The 22,258-nt window shown below is 34.5% G+C and overlaps 1 protein-coding gene across 2 annotated transcripts in view; it reads left to right on the top strand.

Annotated features, from left to right (window-relative positions):
* The window catches only part of stk39 (serine threonine kinase 39), a 79,108-nt gene extending 58,387 nt beyond the window's left edge, over nt 1-20,721 (top strand). Inside the window, exons 17-19 of one of the 2 annotated variants that reach the window (XM_073811926.1) lie at nt 1,189-1,257; nt 2,044-2,108; nt 19,113-20,721. In XM_073811926.1, coding sequence (XP_073668027.1) covers nt 1,189-1,257; nt 2,044-2,108; nt 19,113-19,187 — 209 coding nt within the window. In that variant the 3' untranslated portion in view covers nt 19,188-20,721. The remainder of the gene's footprint in view (nt 1-1,188; nt 1,258-2,043; nt 2,109-19,112) is intronic. The other variant, XM_065252321.2, reaches the window with a different exon arrangement.
* Nucleotides 20,722-22,258: the final 1,537 nt, after the last annotated feature.

Genomic DNA, 22,258 nt, shown 5'->3' with positions numbered 1-22,258 from the left:
ACAGCTTAAACCAGCGCAAACCATCATTTTGGCGTTAAATAACAATGTTGGGATTTACTAAAGACGCGCAGTGGATCATTAGCGCTGAAAAGTGTGGTCTTATTATTTTTGCGACTGACCTCATTGCATATGCATTTCTCAGAGTTTTCCGTTCAGATGCAAAATTTTTGGGAGGAGAATATTTAAATGATTCACGCAATGCAATTTACTAATGTTTGCGTGTGTGTTATGACTAGTATTTGTGCGATTATTTAACGCCAAAAAAGCATATCTTAAATTACTTTCTGCTTGAAATGGCTGCAATATTGCTAAAAAGGAGGCCAAGATTTATTATTAAAAAAATATTGTTTGCCAATCCATGTTATTTTATTTGCTAAAGGAAATAAAAGGTCACTAGTAGAAGTCACACAATACCAAGTTTGAAAACTTCATGTAAACCTTCACTTTGTTAGCTTTGATGTCCGTGGTGCTGAACTCAAGCGCATCACGCGTTATCTCATCAGCTCTGCTTATTTGCGACCCTGAACTAATTTGCGCTGCTCTTTGTAGATTGTGTTTGTCATTATGGAAATCAGCTGTTGCGTCTGTGTTATTTAATTTGCACTTTTTTAGTAAATAACCCGCAGATATTAACACTCCCATTGGCACTTTTTTTGGAATTGCACTTGCACACTAATTTGCCTTGTTTAGTAAATCTGGCCCTTAGACTTAAAGGGATAGTTTACCCCAAAAAATGTCCTGATGATTTCCCTGCCCTCAACAAGCGACACATCCAGCACATAACGTAGCGTATGAGACATAGTGACGTATTGACAAACACAGAAGTCAGTGAGCTCTAAAAAGGGGATTTTAAAGAAAATGTTGGAGGATTTCAAAATAAGACATGAGGATATTGAGTGTTTGCCCAACCTTGTCTGTTTGAACTGAAGTTTGTTACTGTGCCACCATGGCTCGTTCTTTACCTCATGTGCTGATTTATCTGTATTTTTTCATGTGAATAACAGTTTTGTCCTCTGATAGTCACATAAATATATCAACAATACTGTAAACATTATAGTAACATCTCAGCTGGATGTGTCACGTGACTGAAACGATCAGTTGTGATTTGTTTGTGTGTTAGAACAAGCGTTATAAACGTTGTGTTTGTATGATTTGATATCACGCTGTGTTTGTGTGTTTTCTCTTCAGACACGGCGGATGGAGTTTCTCAGGAACTATTTTCTGCTGGGTTGGTGAATGGACTTGATGTTGTAGTAGGTAATGTCGCTTTTACTCTGTACGTGTGCACATACGACAATACAGTCATGGATTTCTGGTCTGTTTACACCAAGGGTGGTAACGATAACTAAAAGTTTTGAAAATCATTAAACATTTTAAAGAATACCACACACCAAAACTATAAAGATAGATACAAATAAATGATATTGTTGGGATACTGCATCATGTGAGCTGAGAATAAAGAATGTTATCATCCGTTGTTCTGGACGCTATTTTGTAATTGTTATAGTTATGTTATTTAAAATGGATTTCATTAGGGGTGACAAAAAATCATATCTGGATAATACCTGATCTGGGATCAATTCAGTTCTAAAGAGGACCAAAAAAAGTCTGTTCTCTGTGCGTGTGTGGCGTTCGTTCCTTCAAACGCATCCCCCGCTCTTGACAGCTATAAAAAAGCGCAGCCGACCCGTGGACGCCCTCCGCTCGCAACATAGAAATTGCAGAGAGCGTAATTGATTTTGATTTTTACAAGCCATACACAAGCCGCAATCAAATGTGCTGCCACATCACGCTCTCCAAGCGCATGCAAATTGAATTTGTGAGCACTGAAGGCTGGTTTTTAAAAAGCAAGTGATATACTCGATAATATAATTTTGCACATTGTTAAAACAACAACAATGATATTATCGCAAACGATATCTTGCATAGCTCTAGATATCATGTAGGACTGTGAAACGTGAGCATAAAATGATCAATGTGATCCAATGCAGATGTGATATGGTATTTTGTATGTCAATATCTTTTTTATATGTGTTTTCTCAGTGGCTGCCAACCTTCAGAAGATTGTAGAAGACCCTGTTACATATAAAGTATTGACCTTTAAGCTGGTGAGTATTCAGATGTTTCATGTCACAAATAGAGGTCGACCGATTTATCGGCCGGCCGATTAATTGGCCGATTTTTGGCATATTTTAAAAAATCGGCTTTGGCCGATTTTGCTGCAAAATTAGGCCGATTAATAGGCAGGCGCATCTGCGGGCACCTAAGCGCTGTTGTAGAGCTCGTGACGCTGCCTGCCTCTTGCTGCAAGCAGCTCGCTCCCGTCTCGTGTGTGTGCAGCCATGCCTCGTTCACAAACAGCTTTACTAAATGATGGGGATCGCGCGAATTAAGCAGCCAGTACAACAGCGCGACGGGGTTATGTCTCGCGGTGCACTGTCCGTGCAAAGATTAGGCTCATTTCATGTGATTAATGAGTGATGATGAGTTTTGTTTGCGTGACAGAGAGAGAAGAGCCGCGCCCGCACGCTTTCTGTCTCCCTGCTTTTATTATTCAAAACAAAACTGACCCGATGGCGAAAGGTCGGAAGACCAAATCATATCCACCGAGGAAATGTTTTTCGTGTTGTTACAGTAACACTTTGTTTACAGTTTTGCGCTGTTCAGCCTGGATTAGAACACAGCGCGTCCGATTCGCGAACTGACTCCTTTGAACGGATTCGTTTGAATGAACGGTTGAAACAACAGATCTGTCCCAACACTAAACTCACTAAGACGTCACTGTCAGCACAATCAGTCACTTATAGCGTCTCAGAAATGAGAATGTAAATGTGTTTAAAAAGATTTGCCCTAAATAACAGTCTCAACTAAAAACCATAGACATTTACTATGTTAACTTTATGATGAATAAATATTTTATCAGGTCTACCAAATAAGGATTTTATCCTACAAAGCAATAAAAGCCATGGTAAAAAACTGATCAAAGATGATGACAGCAGAGTGTCAGGTAATAATCTGTGTCTGATAAATGCATGGTGCAGAGGAGGTTGTAAAACTCTTCAGAAAGACCAGTCATATATTTTTAAATACTTTGACTTAAATAGTGACATTTTTGCATTTAAAATATCTGCTAATAATGATGAGAACATTTTGATTATTATGTACATATAGAAAATCGGCCAAACATATCGGCCATCGGCTGCCCTGATTTCAAAAAAATCGGCATCGGCATCGGCCAGAGAAAAAGCATATCGGTCGACCTCTAGTCACAAAGCATCTTTGTAAGATTCTTACTTTTACAAAAACCCTGAATTCTTATTTGTGAAATTGTAGTTATGCTTGAAATGTCCCTTTGAGGTTGCAATTTATAAAATCTTAAAGCTCACATAACACACCAGTGATGCGTGGGTTGTGTTGAGGCAAGGAAATCTCACTTTATTTGTGGGCTGGGTTGGGGCATGTGATTAAAATCAAAATCAAAAACCTTGTATGTTGCGTGCCATTCTACGGAGTCCCTAAGGGGACATGGAGCAAAAATTAAATAAAGTTTAGTTTCATGTGCTCACGTGAAACTTTCATGTGCTCACGTGAAACTTTCATGTGCTCACGTGAAACTTTCATGTGCTCACGTGAAACTTTCATGTGCTCACGCGAAACCTTCATGTGCAGAATTTTTTTTTAAAGTTTAGTTTCGTGTGCTCACGTGAAGCTAACACGCGAGCACGTTAAACTATCGCATGCTCACCTGAAACTTTCGTGCACGCACGTAAAAGCGAAAGTTTCACGTGCGCGCGCGATAGTTTCACGCAAGCACACGAAACTAAACTTAAAAAAAATATCTGCACATGAAGGTTTTGCGTGAGCACATGAAACTAAACTTTAGATTTTTTTACTCCAATGTCACCTTAGGTACCTACACTGCAAAAAAATTATTTTCAAGAAAAAAATTTCGTCCAATCTGTAATGGGTTAAGCAAAAAAATCTTGAACATTTTTCTTAAACACTAAATTCAAGAAAAATGTGCTTACCCCATTGGCAGAATTTTTTGCTTAACTTAAATGTGATATTTTTGGTCTAAAAACTAGACTTATTTTCTTGGGTCGTTTTGCTCATCAAGAAAAAGCATCTTAATTTAAGAATTTTTTGATATTTTTACTGAAAACAAGACAAAAATACTAATATATTGTTTATATTGCAAAAATGTTTTTCTAACTTAGTATTTTTGTCTTGTTTTCAGAAGAAATATCTAAAAATTCTTAAATTAAGAAGCTTTTTCTTGATGAGCAAAATATCTGCTAATACGTTTGAATCTTTCAGAAACTTGTACAAACCCTGGCAAAGTGCATTCGGCACAGAAATAATCCATCATATGTCCAACTGCTTTTTTGACACCTTGCCTATGTTTAGCATGAGGAACCCAACTCTTAAACTGTGTAAATAAGTTTGAATGCATGAAATAGCTCTAACCCTCCACATTCATTTTTTTAATGCTTAATAAGTAAACCTGCAAGAGTCATGGAAATTTTCTGGACAAGAAATAACTTATTTTTTAGTTTATTTTGCACCGTTGTAGCTCGTCAAATTAATTGCGTATTGAATATGCACAGCGTGTCTCCCTCAGGTCCTGCATAAGTGTTCATTCATTATTTGTTGAAACGGCTTCTTTGACAGCATAATGAATTTTCATTACATAACTCCTTGTTGATTACTGCGAACACTTGACAGATCTGAGAGAATATTAGGATAGTGTTTAATGATGCTTTTTAATGCTTTAAAAATGACAGAACTGGGATATTGTGACACATACATGAACACCCAAATTAAAATGTCACCACGCGTCCCAGTTAAACGCAGTCAGACGGAGAGGAGCGCGTCAGGCCGCTGCTTCCTGTGGGAATATCGGTTCATATTTCTCCTTTTATATCTCGCTCCCTGTGGAGGATTAGTGACTGATAGTGTTTATTGAAAATGCTTTAAGCCATCATACAGCGTGTTCTGTTACATTTGATATGATGTGATTTGGGCTGTTCTCATTAATTTTTTGTAAGGGACGGTTCACCCCAAAAATGAGCATTTAACATACACTGCAAAAAAATGATTTTGAAGAAAAAAAATTCCAAGTATTTTTGTCTTGTTTTCAGTAAAAATATCTAAAAATTCTTAAATGAATATGCTTTTCCTTGATGAGCCAAACGACCTTAGAAAATAAGTAAAATATCAAATTTAAGTAATTTTGTGAATAAAACAAGCAAAAAAATCTGCCAATGAGGTAAGCTAAAAATCATGAACATTTTTCTTAAAATTCAAGAAATGTGGCAGATTTTTTTGCTTGTTTTATGCACAAAATCACTTAAATTAGATATTTTTGGTCTAAAAACTAGACTTATTTTCTTGGGTCGTTTTGCTCATCAAGAAAAAGCATCTTAATTTAATAATTTTTTTATATTTTTTACTGAAAACAAGACAAAAATACTAAGAATTTTTTTCTTGAATAAATATTTTTTTGCACTGTATTGGCAGATATTTTTGGTTGTTTTAAGCAAATTAATTTAAATTGTATATTTTTTTTGTCTAAAGCTAGACTTATTTTCTTAGGTCAATTTGCTTATTAATAAAAAGCATCTAAATGTAAGAAATTTTTAGATATTTCTACTGAAAACAAGACAAAAATAGTAACTACACTGCAAAAAAATGATTGTAAATAAACAAATTCTTAGTATTTTTGTCTTGTTTTCAGTAAAAATATCAAAAAATTCTTAAACTAAGATGATTTTTCTTGATGAGCAAAACGAACCAAGAAAATAAATCTAGTTTTTATACCAAAAATATCAAATTTAAGTGATTTTGTGCTTAAAACAAGCAAAAAAATCTGCCAATGGGGTAAGCAATTTTTCTTGAATTTTTCTTGAATTTAGTGTTTAAGAAAAATTTTCATGATTTTTTTTTTGCTTACCCCATTTTTTTCTTGAAAATAATTTTTGGCAGATTTTTTTTCTTGCTTTAAGCACAAATTCATGATATATCATATCATGTTTTTTTCTAAAAACTAGACTTAATTTCTTAGGTCATTTTGTTCATCAAAAAAATCTTGATTTAATAATTTTCACATATTAGTACTGGAAAAAGACAAAAAAAAAATTTTTGCGGTGTAGCCTTTTATTTTTCTTTAGAAAGGACAGTGAAGAGTGACTGTACACTTTTTTTTTTTTAAATTGAGATTTGTGCATGCACTTCAAATTTGTTAAATACCAATGAAATGACTAAAGTAACATTTGTAAAAATAAGGCATTTCAATTACTGACTAAGAGCCCGTCCACAATGAGACATGATTAGCCGTATATGCAAAAAATGTGTACTGTATCGCCGTTTCGTCCTGTCGGACCTGCCGTTTTGGAGAAACCACTATTTTTTATCTAGGTCCCAGAAGGGATACATCTGAACATGACACCCTTGTGGTTTTGTGTGTACAGCCAATCCGTATAGTTTGTAATCCGATGATGTCATCATACCTGTACCGTATCTTAACCCTAGTCAGATACCACTAGGACTCGTTACAGCAACAACAACAACAACAATGATGGACTGCATGCTTGTGTTTGTGCTGCAGAAGATAGTGAGTCTATTAGCTTTACTAAAGCAAAATCTTCTGTTCCTTTGTTCATACAGTGAGCAAAAAATGATTATGAAGGTTAACAAGGTTAACATGTGCATGCTTCAAGTCGTCTTGTGTGTTTTTAGTGAATCTCTGTGGCACCACATACAGTACTGGTCTGGCATGTATAATAGATTGATTTCAGTTGTTTTTAGTGGTTTTGTGTGTGCGCAGATATTTCTTTAGACAGCGCCGTGTTTACAGACTTTTTTAGAACGAGGGAAAAATAATTAGTTAGGGAAAGCTCTGGCTTAGTGTGGATATGGCCTAATAACCTTTTTATTGCAATTAAAGTGAAATTACTGAACCTTAACCTGAACCATTTACAAGAAAACATGTCAGATGCACTTAGAGGGTTTTGCTACAGAATATATTTAAACATATTAGACCATAAAAGTAGTCCATAAATAATGTGAATAGTTTAAACGATGCTTGAATTTCATTTTAGTGGGTAAACCGTTCCCTTGACGGTAAGAAAGACTGACCTTTAAGTGCAGGTCCCAGTGGATTGTCCAATCGGTTGAGTTTTGTGTTTATTCACTGCTTTAGTTAGCAGTAAACAACATCTGTGTGTCTGTAAAATGCAGCTCATTTCACTGCAGTCTTGTGTGCAGAAGCGTCTCTATAGCATCTGCCTGCTTTTACCCTTAACCTCACCCTCTCACCTTCCACAAAATCCCACAATGCATTCCTCAGCAAACTCAAAGCCGCACCTGGACCGTCGTATAAGGGAATGCAGAGTGTTGTGGTTATTTTCTGCTTGCATGTCTCTTGAGAAAACCCATTTTTCTGTAGTGATTACAACAAAATGCTGAGAAATCTGTACCGGGAAAGGTGCGGAGCGTAGGAGGCACGGGTTTTGGGAATACTTCAGACAGCCTGGTCCGCTGATCTCATTTACTAATGTCACCCTTGACTACACCGCAAACAAATCAGACAATTACGCCGCTAGAATATTGAACCGTGAATAAAAATAATGCTTTCACGCACACAAATAATGGAGGGCGGGACTGGAGTTTCTTTTATGTGTCAGATCTATTGATTTGATGTCTAAGAAAAATGTGATGTCCCACCTGCACCCTCCAGTCCACCTGACTGTCCCGATCCATGCCAAAGACAAAAATCAGTCAACGGGAATATTTAAACCACTGTAAAGAGGTCACACACCGGGTGAGAAGCGCTGCGTCGCGTGTAGGACGACTCACTGGTATCAGTAGATACAACTTTAGTCTTGCATGAACAACAAAAGTGCCTGGAGGCTTTGCAAACATGGTCTCCGAATGGTGTGTGATCAATTTTACATTAAAAATACTCAACTTTCATAGCCTGAAGTTGTCATACTCCATTCTAGTTGGCAGTGGTTCATGTAGGTTGTCTAAAAATCGGAAGGTTGGTGGTTCAATTCCTCCACTTAACCAAGCGTCGACGTGTTCTTGAGCAGGACACCCAATTCCAGCTTGATTCATATCACGATATTGTGAGTTATTTGCGAAGTCATACAGTCAGACTTTCTCTTACAATTTGTAAGTTAAGTGAACTTCATCCACAAAGATTCCCATTACGTTGGCTTGAAAAACATTGAAGCCTAGCATGTCCCTCCACTAATTATATCCATCTTGTCGTGCACGCCGAGTTGCATCGCCATGATACCCATTTCAGTTGCTCTTTCACTTGGTCCTCCATGAGAAAACAGATTCAACACATGCGCTCTTTGGTGATGTGGTTGATTACGTTCCTTTTGATCATCTGTCAATCATCGTATATAGCCCGCCCTGACAATTTGATTGGTCTGAACAGTTTTTGTTCAGGCATAGTTGCGCCACAATGGAATGACACCAGACGGAAGTTCCCGACCTGAAAGGTTGTGGGCGGGGCAAAGTTCGTCTGGCACCCAGGCTACCACTTTCATCAAAAATAAGTTTTTTTTTTACTATATAGTGGACTTAAGTGGACCTCAACAGTTTACAGTATTAATGCAGCTTCAAACGGCTTTAAATTATCCCAACCGAGGCATAAGAGTAAAATCTAGCAAAACGATCGTAATTTTTTACAAAAAAAGTTTTAATCCACAACTTCTCGTCTTGCACTAGACGTGTGATGTGTCAGTGTGACCACCTGAAACTACCGCTCCAGTGTGTACAAGTGCAGGGCTCGCAAAATCGCTAGCCCGACGTCCCGGGGCTATTGTGAATCCCTGTCGGGCTACCGAAATGTATCTCCGCCCTGCCCGTCGGGCCATCTTGGGGAGGAAATAATATTTTAATGTTTTTGCTTTGTCTCAGATTTAGTTAGGTCATTATATTGTATGTATTTCGGCCGCGCGTGCTCTTGTCAGTCATTATCCTCACGTAACAAGTGAAACTGTCAGGAAATGAAGTGAAAGCATAAATAAACCCATCCTTTAATGTGCACGTCTGAAATGCGCGCGCTTCTCCCGGCTTCGCTCTTCACGAGCACCTGCTTGCTCTTGTGCTCAGCGCGAACTCGAGTCATTTAAAAAAAATAACGTTATTTAATTTTTACCTCATAGACTAACATTGTTTTAGCGTTTCTTTTTTCTTTCTTCAGTTTGTAACTTAAATATGTGAGAAGGAAAATATATTTGAGGGATTTCCGATCGATTTGACACGTCTAGAAGCTTTTGATAGGTGACTAAAAAGCAGTGGTAAGATATTTTACCTAAAGCGAATAAAGTTTATTTATAATTTCATTTTACTTTTTCGAGTATAACATTATTCTAGCGAAAATAAACGGCTATGGTAAGATCTGTTAACCTAAAGGGAATTAAATATTTATTCCTTTTTAATAAATATCTGTTTTAAGTCTTCTATATTGTGTTAAAGTCACTGGTTGTTTATATATTTGATAAAATACTATGTTATCTAAATATGTGTTGAGGTATTTTATTATATTAAATTATATTAAAAATAACCTGTGTTATAATACATTCATATAATATTTCAGTAATATAACAATTTAATTATTCTAACCTTAGGGAAACGTTAAAATAACCTAAAAATAACATTAGGGGAATGTTTATTTTCTTTAAGAAAACAGTCCTTGCTATTAAACAAAAACCTTGGAAAATACATTCTAGAAACCAAAAACTAATGTTAGGGGAACGTTTTGGGAACCAAATTGTTAGCTGGGATGGGCAGAAATAGTTGGCTTACATGGAAATCCAGGATTTATCAATATTCTACATTAAACAGTGTATTTTTTATTTGGGCTAGTTGTATTCATTTCGGGCTACCAAAAATGAAAGAGTGCCTGCCCAAAGGGCTACCAGGGATTAAAAAATTTTGCGAGCCCTGAAGTGTGGAGAAAGAGGAGCGTTCAGACGTTGTTGTATGTGAAATTATACCAATTAATGTCTTTTTATTGTTTAAAATGATCCGCAAGTGTGTGTTTCACATATGTTACGCATCACACGGCTAGTGCAAGACAAGAAATTCTGGTTAAAATAAATGAAGATTGTTTTGCTAGATAAGACCCTTATGCCTCGGTTGAGATAGTTTAGAGCCCTTTGAAGCTGCATTGAAAAATGGAGAAAAATCCTGGAATATTTTCCTCAAAAAACTTTTCCGTGAATGTACAAAGAAAGACAAACATCTTGGATGATATGGGGGAGAGTAAATATATCATGGTCCCATTTATGAAAGTGGAGTAATCCTTTAACATGTTTTTAACATTTATTCGGAATGTAGTAATAACAGAATCCAGAGTTTCTTTTTTAATTCAATATTTATTTACATGAGTGATTATTTTTTGAGTGAATTGTAGAAACAGCGCACCATTAATTCTTTAATCGTCTCTTGTATGGGCGATTTCCAAACAGCATTCTTGAAGGGCACATTGGGGAGGACATGCAACATGAACCGTCTTTCCAGATAAAAGAGAAAATTGCATCGTTTTTCATTGCTCCATTGGCCAAGTGTATTTCCAGACAGAATTGCGCCACCCCCTCCAGAGTTTGTACATCATGAGCTCTGCTTTTGGAAGTGTGTACACTCGCTTACGACTGCAATGCGCCCCATGACTCCTGAGTCGTCCGAATGAAGCCCTGCTGAGGCCGTTGCCTGATTTACCTGCATCTAAATCCTTCTCAATGTTCAATATGGAAAAGAAAGATGCCTAATCTGAAATACAATTCATTTCCTTCCACGCGTCTACATCTGTGTGTCAATCACTCAGTCACAATAATGAATTCCTATTTTCCCTCGCAGTGATTCATAATGCTTCACTGAGGAGAAATGTGAGTTACGTCGGTGAATAGTTTTATGGCCAGACATTTTTACAGTTCCTCTCATTTAACAGAAGTGTGAATTAAAACTGTATGCGGCCTCAGTGTTTTTAGCTGTTCAAGGCAAGAATCATACTGAAATGTTTCTTCTTTCATTTGTACTTGACCTCAAACCCACACTTTCATCCTCGCTCAGATTTCTGGCTCCGAGTGGCTGATAGTTTCTGTGTCCCCTCAGAGAAAATGGACATCACAGCGGTCGGTGCGAGCAATCGATCGCCTCCAGAAATCTGGTCTGTGTGTTACCTGTGATAAGATTATCTGTTCTCGACCCACTTGTGTTCACTGATTAGACACCTGTCAAAGACTGAAGAGCAGAATTCACTTACACGCTTTCGTTCACCGTGTCCTGACCTTTCCTCTGTGAAGTTTCTAAACTATTGTTAATGCAGTACTGTAAATGGTTTCTTATCAAAGGACCGTTCCTGTTTTGATACAAGTTTATATCGACAGCATTTGTGATGAGTTTCTCTGTGTATGACTCTCAGTTCTTTTACATACAATTTTGAATGCACATTTTAGTGATTAGCTTGTTGTCGTCATCAGATAACAAATGTAAAATAAATGGAGCAGTGAGACAAATTGGATGCAAGGCCATTAGGATTTCTTTCTGGTGCATGCAGGGCTGCAGACTGCACACACATCGGCGCCGTTTACATTTGGGTCCAGTCGGAAACAAAAATTTGCCACGGGGTTGAGTCGAACTTGGATTTAACTTTCTCTGGTTCGTCTAGGGTCAGTTTTTTTTTTTTTAAATGATATATGCACGTTGGGTTTGAGGTAAAAGTGATTCGGGTTGTCGGAGCCGATGGTGTAGTGGAAAGTGCTTCAACATGTGGGGCCCTATTTTAACGATCTGAAACGCAAGTGCGAAGCGCAACGCGCAAGTGAGTTTGTGGGCGGATCTTGGGTGCTGTTGCTATTTTCCCGGCAGGAGAAATAACTCTTGCGCCAGGTGCAAATCAATAAGGGGTTGGTCTGAAGTAGGTTCATTATTCATAGGTGTGGTTTGGGCGTAACGTCAAATAAACCAATCAGAACGTCATCCAACATTCCCTTTAAACGCAAGTGCGCAAGTTCCATGGCGGGTTGCTATTATTATGACGGATTTACCAGGCGGACGTCAGGAGCGGTTCACAGCCGAGAAGACCGACGTTCTTGTAAGAGCAGTGAAAGACAGAGAAGTTGTTTTGTATGGGGATGGGAGAAACCCGCCCAAATCAGCGTCGGTTAAACAGGCGTGGGAGGAAATAGCCACAATTGTCTCATCAGCTGGCATCCCCATTGTTGCGCCAAGCGCTACAATGATGTCAGGAGACGGGGGAATCCCAAGCTTGCCAGCATAAATCGGGCACGCCGTGTAACGGGAGGTGGATCTGCCTCAGGACCTGACGCCAGCAGAGGACATCGCTGCGTCCACCCTCACCGCTGAAAGGGTTTGGGGGCTTTGAAATCGGACCCAAGAAACGCAAGCAAGGTCCAACCCCAAAGTACACTTACAAATCAAGTTCATATACATTAAGGTTTCTTATGAAAACATTTTAATTATTATTTACATAAAATAAATGTAAAACAGCCACACAACAAACTTATGAAATTATTTTAATCGTTATTTGCATGAGAATTTTTTAACGCAGCCACACAATAAATAAAAACTATCACCACAATGCTCACCACTATGATTCCCCTTATCTCGTGTATTAATATTTTTAAGTGTAACCATTAGATAATAGATTAGATAAGCAAAGTGTATGCGCATTGTGCACGCTATACATTATGGTCAAGCATGCGCCCTTAAAATAGCATAATGAACCACGCACAACGCAAACTCTTTTTTCTGGTCAGTGGCGCAAGTGTTTTTTGAAACTGCAAAATAGCATCAGGGATGGTTTGCGCCGGAACAAGCCTCTTTTTTTGCGCTGAACCGCCCAGGGAGCGCAAGTTCATTCCCTAGTTTGCCGACGTGCGTCTGTGGAGGGAAAAACCCGCTGTGCGCCGGTGCAAAATACGAATGATACATGCGTCACTGACAAAGTCAATTGCGCTGGGTGCAAGGTAGGGCCCGTGGTGTTTTCGTCTTTCAGCGACCCTGGTTCGATTCCCGGCTTGTGGTCATGTGCTGATCTCGTAACCCTTTCTCCTCCCTGTACTTTCCTGCCCTCTCCTCAACTCACTGTTAATTAACCCCTTAGGGTTCCAATGTACCGTGGGGCATTATTTGACACAAAACTTTATGACAGATGACAACTCAAATACAAAAAGCTAAATACGTCACATATCTTTGGAAAGCTGAGATTCTTGTGATTTGAATGATGTAAAGCCTTTTAAGATACAATTAACATACCAGGTACAATTAGTGTCCTTTAAGTGTCTTTTTCGGGAATGCTAATGGGATAATATAACTTTTTGACCCATACAATGCATTGTTGGCTATTGCTTATTAAAAAACTGGTTTTGTGGTCCAGGGTCACAAATAATATTCAGCTATATATGACACTTTTTACAGAAAATATGATTTTGTTTTGGCCTGTAAACTTTTGTGATCTATGGCAATGAGTACCAAATTATTTAAATGATTAAAAATATAACCATTTGAAATAGCAACAATAAATATAAGACATTGGACATCAAATATACCTGTAATAATATACAGGATTCACCCATATGGTTGAAGTGTGAAACTGAACCAATTTTTAAAAGCAAAAATGTACTACAAATGAGTAACATTTTATCAGAGCATCCAACAATAGTCTATAAGACTTTACATTAGTCTACCATTTACTGATATTACAGGACTTACATGCACAATGCTGGGTTGTTTTAACCCATGGTTGAGTCAAAGTTTACCTCTTATTTAACTTCAACAGTTGGATTTGTTCACATTTTACCTAAAACCTTGAGTAAAAAAAAACCAAGCATTTATTTGGGTGTGGTCATTACAATATGGTTGAAATCTTGGATTTCACTTTATACAGATATGGGCTTTGTGGAAAAGAACCACAAAATACACACAAATAGTGGGTAAAAATCACCTTTTTTATTATTTTGCAGTATTGGATAAAATGCATTATGCATTCACCCAATTATTCCACAGTCTTTACGATATGTGTCTTTTCGGTGAAGGATATGCACAATTTAGCCTTTCTGTACTTTGGCCAAAAGTTGTCTTAGAATAATGCTGCTTACCTTTAGGCACAGCTTTCAGAATAGGAGCGCGAATATGATGCCTTAAAATCCTGCCAACTAAAGCAACTCACTAGAATTTGAAACAGTGCCAAGGTCAGAAATTGATTCACACCGATCTCACTGCCAGCATGTATAATGTCTCTCTGACAGTAAGGCTCTGACAACAAGGGTACACAGAGGCGTCAAGCCCATTCCGAATTTTGAGCCAAGTGGATTTTGCGTGCAACCTCAAAATCAATAAAGCATCTTTTCATCTGTTACTTTGTTTTATAGGCAACATATGAGCAGTTTGACTTTACTCTGAGATTTTCTGTATTTTAATCACATGCTTCATTCTGGATTCAATTAATTATTAATGAATTATACAAATCCAGACACAACAGAACAGCGCTGGTGCCATCATTGTGCACGGTTTTGGACACCTTGCAGCACTTTGTTATCTGATAAAATAAAAAACGCTTGCATCATTTCAAATTTCAAAATGCAGCAGCTACCGCAATGTTCAGTTCACTGCAACAAAATGACTTTTACACTTAGTTTAAGTGTGCTTCAAAAAAAAATTTTATTCATTTTTTTTATTAAGTTTGTAAGAAATAGTAAACTTATTTCAAGTTACTTATTTGACCAATTTCTTAATTTTTTTCTCGCCCCATTGACAATTATTTTTTCACTTAAGTTCACTTAAATTGTTTTTTTTTTTTTTGTCTAAAAACTAGACTTATTTTCTTAGGTCATTTTCCTTATCAAGAAAATACACTTCAAAGAAATTATTTTCAAGAATTTTTTTTTAGTATTTTTGTCTTTATATCTAAAAATTCTTAAATCAAGATGCTTTTTCTTGATGAGCAAAACAACCCAAAAAATAAGTCTAGTTTTTAGACAAAATATTTCAAATTTAAGTGATTTTGTGCATAAAACAAGCAACAAAATCTTGAACATTTTTCTTAAACACGAAATTCAAGAAAATTTTGCTTACCCCATTGGCAGATTTTTTTTTGCTTGTTTTATGCACAAAATCACTTAAATTTGATATTTTTGGTCTAAAAACTAGACTTATTTTCTTGGGTCGATTTGCTCATCAAAAAAGCAACTTAATTTAAGAATTTTTTATATTTTTACTGAAAACAAGACAAAAATACTAAGATTTGCATTTTTTGCAATAGATTAAAAAAAAGTTATTTTTATAGTTATCAAAAAAAATTTTTGTGGTGTACTTATTTTGCTTGTCTTTTTTTTCTTACCCCATTGGCAGATTTTTTTTTTTTTACTTAAATTTTATATTTTTTGTCTAAAAACTAGACTTATTTTCTTGGGTCATTTTGCTCATTAAGAAAATGCATCCTAAAATGTAAGCAATTTTTTTATATTTGTACTGAAAACAAGACAAAAATACTAGGAAAATAAGTTGTTGTTAGACAAAAAATATAAAATTTAAGTGAACTTGTGCATAAAACAAGCAAAGAGTCTGCAAATAGATAAGAAAAAAACTTAAAATAAGTTTACTTTTTTCGTTCAAACTTAAAACAAGCAAAAATATCTGCCAATGAGCTAAGAATATTTTTCTTGAATTAAGCACAAATTCACTTAAATTGTATATTTTGGTCTAAAAATGACTTATTTTCTTAGGTCATTTTGCTCACCAAGAAAATGCATCTTGATATAAGATTTTTTAGATATTTGTAGTTAAAACAACACAAAAATACTAAGAAAAATATTTTTTTGTGGTGTACTTATTTTGCTTGTGTCTTTTTTTTCTTACCCCATTGGCAGATTTTTTTTTTTACTTTAATTTTATATTTTTTTGTCTAAAAACTAGACTTATTTTCTTGGGTCATTTTGCTCATTAAGAAAATGCATCCTAAAATGTAAGCAATTTTTTTATATTTGTACTGAAAACAAGACAAAAATACTAGGAAAATAAGTTGTTGTTAGACAAAAAATATAAAATTTAAGTGAACTTGTGCATAAAACAAGCAAAGAGTCTGCAAATAGATAAGAAAAAAACTTAAAATAAGTTTACTTTTTTCGTTCAAACTTAAAACAAGCAAAAATATCTGCCAATGAGCTAAGAATATTTTTCTTGAATTAAGCACAAATTCACTTAAATTGTATATTTTGGTCTAAAAATGACTTATTTTCTTAGGTCATTTTGCTCACCAAGAAAATGCATCTTGATATAAGATTTTTTAGATATTTGTAGTTAAAACAACACAAAAATACTAAGAAAAATATTTTTTTGTGGTGTACTTATTTTGCTTGTGTCTTTTTTTTCTTACCCCATTGGCAGATTTTTTTTTTTACTTTAATTTTATATTTTTTTGTCTAAAAACTAGACTTATTTTCTTGGGTCATTTTGCTCATTAAGAAAATGCATCCTAAAATGTAAGCAATTTTTTTATATTTGTACTGAAAACAAGACAAAAATACTAGGAAAATAAGTTGTTGTTAGACAAAAAATATAAAATTTAAGTGAACTTGTGCATAAAACAAGCAAAGAGTCTGCAAATAGATAAGAAAAAAACTTAAAATAAGTTTACTTTTTTCGTTCAAACTTAAAACAAGCAAAAATATCTGCCAATGAGCTAAGAATATTTTTCTTGAATTAAGCACAAATTCACTTAAATTGTATATTTTGGTCTAAAAATGACTTATTTTCTTAGGTCATTTTGCTCACCAAGAAAATGCATCTTGATATAAGATTTTTTAGATATTTGTAGTTAAAACAACACAAAAATACTAAGAAAAATATTTTTTTGTGGTGTACTTATTTTGCTTGTGTCTTTTTTTTCTTACCCCATTGGCAGATTTTTTTTTTTACTTTAATTTTATATTTTTTTGTCTAAAAACTAGACTTATTTTCTTGGGTCATTTTGCTCATTAAGAAAATGCATCCTAAAATGTAAGCAATTTTTTTATATTTGTACTGAAAACAAGACAAAAATACTAGGAAAATAAGTTGTTGTTAGACAAAAAATATAAAATTTAAGTGAACTTGTGCATAAAACAAGCAAAGAGTCTGCAAATAGATAAGAAAAAAACTTAAAATAAGTTTACTTTTTTCGTTCAAACTTAAAACAAGCAAAAATATCTGCCAATGAGCTAAGAATATTTTTCTTGAATTAAGCACAAATTCACTTAAATTGTATATTTTGGTCTAAAAATGACTTATTTTCTTAGGTCATTTTGCTCACCAAGAAAATGCATCTTGATATAAGATTTTTTAGATATTTGTAGTTAAAACAACACAAAAATACTAAGAAAAATATTTTTTTGTGGTGTACTTATTTTGCTTGTGTCTTTTTTTTCTTACCCCATTGGCAGATTTTTTTTTTTACTTTAATTTTATATTTTTTTGTCTAAAAACTAGACTTATTTTCTTGGGTCATTTTGCTCATTAAGAAAATGCATCCTAAAATGTAAGCAATTTTTTTATATTTGTACTGAAAACAAGACAAAAATACTAGGAAAATAAGTTGTTGTTAGACAAAAAATATAAAATTTAAGTGAACTTGTGCATAAAACAAGCAAAGAGTCTGCAAATAGATAAGAAAAAAACTTAAAATAAGTTTACTTTTTTCGTTCAAACTTAAAACAAGCAAAAATATCTGCCAATGAGCTAAGAATATTTTTCTTGAATTAAGCACAAATTCACTTAAATTGTATATTTTGGTCTAAAAATGACTTATTTTCTTAGGTCATTTTGCTCACCAAGAAAATGCATCTTGATATAAGATTTTTTAGATATTTGTAGTTAAAACAACACAAAAATACTAAGAAAAATATTTTTTTGTGGTGTACTTATTTTGCTTGTGTCTTTTTTTTCTTACCCCATTGGCAGATTTTTTTTTTTACTTTAATTTTATATTTTTTTGTCTAAAAACTAGACTTATTTTCTTGGGTCATTTTGCTCATCAAGAAAATGCATCTTAAAATGTAAGCAATGTTTTTATATTTGTACTGAAAACAAGACAAAAATCATAGAAAAATAAGTTGTTGTTAGACAAAAAATATAAAATTTAAGTGAACTTGTGCATAAAACAAGCAAAGAGTCTGCAAATAGATAAGAAAAAAACTTAAAATAAGTTTACTTTTTTTCGTTCAAACTTAAAACAAGCAAAAATATCTGCCAATGAGCTAAGAATATTTTTCTTGAATTAAGCGCAAATTCACTTACATTTATATTTTTGTTCTAAAAACGACAAATTTTCTCACACACTGCAAAAAATTTTTTTCAAGAAAAACATTTCTTCGTATTTTTGTCTTGTTTTTAATAAAATTTTCTACAATTTTTTAAATTAAGATGGTTTTTCTTGATGAGCAAAACGACCCAAGAAAATAAGTCTAGTTTTTAGACCAAAAATATCAAATTTAAGTGATTTTGTGCATGAAACAAGAAAAAAAAAACTGCCAATGGGGTAAGCAACTTTTCTTGAATTTTTCTTGAATTTTTTTTTTGCTTGTTTTATGCACAAAATCACTTAAATTTGATATTTTTAATTAAACTTTTTTTAAATGCTGGCGGGTAAAGATTTAAACAAAACTTGGTGCATGATTCTAGCTTTTTTTTATGACAGACCATTAAAAATGATTTTATGTACAGATGCTGGTTATCAAGACTGACACGCTTCAAACCCAGAACATTCATTGAAATAATATTACTGCAATCATGCACACAGTCCGCATAAATGGTCTCAAGCTGTCACTAGGACTGTACCCTTTAAAATGTCCATTCACGTACAGATATGAATACATTTGGTACCAATATTTACCTCTGAGGTATCCGTGCCAAAGCCAGCAGCTCCGGTGTGGATCTGCCCCCAAGTTGAGTAATATGAACTCTTTAAATGCAAATGCATACTTTTTAAAAGAGCACTGCCCCAGTGACAGCTATAGGGACCATTTTTGGACCATTTTTCCTGTGGTTTGTCTCAGCTGCATTAACAGTGTGCATTGGTATCTGTGTATTTCCAGGCATCTGGCTGTGACAGCTCAGAAATCCCAGATGAGGTGAAACTGATTGGCTTTGCGCAGTTGAGTGTCACTTGATACCATCTCATTACCACGGTAACGAGGTGGGCAGTGGGTGTATGTGTCAGAAGGGACTGAATGCTACAGGAGGTTTGGTACCACGCTGCAAACTCTCTCCTCCTGGTTCCCCATCCACTTTCCCAGCCTGTTCTCTTTTTCAAGCCTGTTTGCACCTATTCAATCAAACACAGCACTCTTTATTCGAAAATACACACACACCGTCCCTCAATGCTGTATTCCCAATGCCTTTCACCAAACATTCCAACACCCATATCCCAGAATTCAAAACAGGACCCCATCATCTCAGGAGGCAATAGCTAGTGAAACAAAAATTAGATTATTTTATTATTATTATAACTATTATTATTAGTTTACCTCTGCCACAAAGCTCTGTATTATTTTATTATTTGTATTATTGTTGAAAAAAATTGTTTTATTTCCTCTTGTATTTGTTGAATAAGAAGATTCCACATTTGAAATGAAGGCGTCCTCTGAATGTAAAAAGCACATTTTTCATGAATACATTATAAATGTTATTTTAACATTTCAACTGTATTGTACATAAAGATGCTCTGATGTCCAACGAAGAAGGGATCTTTTTGTTCGTTTGTTTGTTTTTATTTCAAAGAGTATGCGAGAAAACCGAATGCTGCCATGTGCCGCTTTATTTTGGGGACAGTGTTGATGCTTCAAAGCTTAGAGGTGCCTTGTTTTTTTTATCTGTGCCTAAGACATGTAGGTAACAAGCTTGAAGCTGTCCGAAGCCGAATCCATTCTGCTGACACTAAACAGAAAAAACCTTGTTTGATAGTATTTTCATTGGTCAGTGGTTCACGTTAAGATACCCAGACAGCACGACTCCGGGCCAGATCTGCACCGGATCCGGCTCGGAGTCATCTGTTGTTTGGGTAGCAGCCGATGCACTTTGATTTCGTGCGGTGCGAGTATACGCACCTGCGCCAATAGCGCTTTGACCCTGAGGAACCATTCAGAGTTAATCTTATTAAAGCTTCGTCATGTGACAAGCCTCCACGACGCACACTTTAATCCTGATGTATTGTATTTAAAAACGCTGAGTGACAATTATGCCATTAAAAGCACTAGAACATGTTCGTTTGTTTTTTTTTTTTAATCTAGAATGCATCAGTGATGCGGTGAGTATTTCTTGAAGGAAACCAAATGTCTACTACTGAATGACAGAAAAGCCATCTGTGTGTCCAAAACTAGTAGCTTGAATTAAATTATTTTGTTTTCAACCCGAATGTAAATAATGTGAAGTAGAACTAAATACTTTATTATGATTCTAAGTTTGTGTTTCTATATACCATGCGTGTATGTTACTCTTTAGTCCATGTTCACTTTCTGTAATAAGCATAGAATATACAATTTCTGCAAAGATACAACAAATAAAAAAACAACTGCTCCTATAAATATTGTGTGGCTGTGTTTTGGGGAAACGAGCAGAATTATCATTATCTAATGTTGATATTTTCCTAAGAGAGGGATTTTTTTGCAGTAATTGTTTAAGTCTATTAGTGACCGCCATCAGCGCCGCAAAAACAGATACCAGAGGGTTATAAATATCTTATCATATTCTCAAGAAATAGGAAAAACATTAGTATAATGGAGGGTAATTATGTAAGCACATTTTGGAGCTGGGAGATGTATATATTGAATATAAGTATATACATTTTAGCAAATTTTTGAATATGGCATAATGCACTTTTTTGTATCGGTGAGTTTCTTAATATAAATGTTAAATATTTATAGTGATTTACACTAAAAAATTATTAAATCATCACAACAATATTGTTTTTGGTTTTAATAAAAATATAAGTAAAAGTATTTTCTAGGGATATCACATGTGTTTTAAATCAACCTATGTGAACATAACTCATTTAAGGTTGGATTACATAACTTATGTGTGTTGTATTAAATATTGCTAAAACTGGACAGGGATTTCCAGCATGCTTTGCATGAGACTGAATAAAGAGACTAAATATCAAAATAAATGGTTATTTATGCATTTTTAATTAAGATAAAAAGAGGCAGACTTACTATAGTTTAGTATGTTGTTATAATAGTATTTGAAAGAATTTCTGTTTTATTGTTGGGTTTTTAAATGGTTACCATTTTGCTGACGAGAAGAGCATTTGCTTAGGATGAGAACATGTATCACATTGTACAAAATGATTATGTGCCTTGGTAAATTTAAACAAAAAAAATTTAGTAAATTCTATTTTAAAAAATCAATTCTTGTTTTAAAATAAAATTCTTGAGTAAAAATAACACGGAGTAATTTTACAGAGTATTAAAAATATTGAGTAAATTCAACTTAATTGTATCATGTAAAATCTACTTAAATTTATATAAATTAAATTAACTTAATTTTGTGTTGAAACTTCTTGAATTATTTTAGTAAATACAATGGACTTAGTTTCAATAGTTTCCACACTGCAAAAAATGATTTTCAAGAAAAAAAATTCTTAGTATTTTTGTCTTGTTTTCAGTAAAAATATCTAAAAATTCTTAAATTAAGATACTTTTTGTTGATGAGCAAAACGACCCAAGAAAATAAGTCTAGTTTTTAGACCAAAAATGTCAAATTTAAGTGATTTTGTGCATAAAACAAGCAAAAAAATCTTGCCAATAGGGTTGGCAATTTTTTCTTGAATTTAGTGATTAAGAAAAAAAGTTTTTTGCTTACACCATTGGCAGATTTTTTGCTAAAAACTAGACTTATTTTCTTGAGTCATTTTGCTTATCAAGAAAAAAACATCTTAATTTTTAAAAAAATTGATATTTTTACTGAAAACAAGACAAAAATACTAAGAAACTCTTTTCTTGAAAATCCTTTTTTGCAAAAGATAGTTAAAAACACATAGCAAGAGTGTTAAATGTTAAATTATCTTTGAAATTTGAGTTTTGTGGTTACCATCATTTAGAAGAGTGGTGTTTGTGTATAGATAATAGGTGACCCTATGAAAATCATGATGTATGTAATTCACTCATGAGCAATAACTGTGATAATGCCAGTACTGAGATCAGTCTCTTTAATTTAGAGTGCAAAAACTTGCAAAAGAAAAGTG

Source organism: Paramisgurnus dabryanus, chromosome 15 (assembly GCF_030506205.2).
Source record: "Paramisgurnus dabryanus chromosome 15, PD_genome_1.1, whole genome shotgun sequence".
Classification (NCBI taxonomy): domain Eukaryota; kingdom Metazoa; phylum Chordata; class Actinopteri; order Cypriniformes; family Cobitidae; genus Paramisgurnus; species Paramisgurnus dabryanus.
The sequence above is the reverse complement of the archived record's forward strand: the minus strand, read 5'-3'. Positions and strand labels throughout refer to the sequence as shown.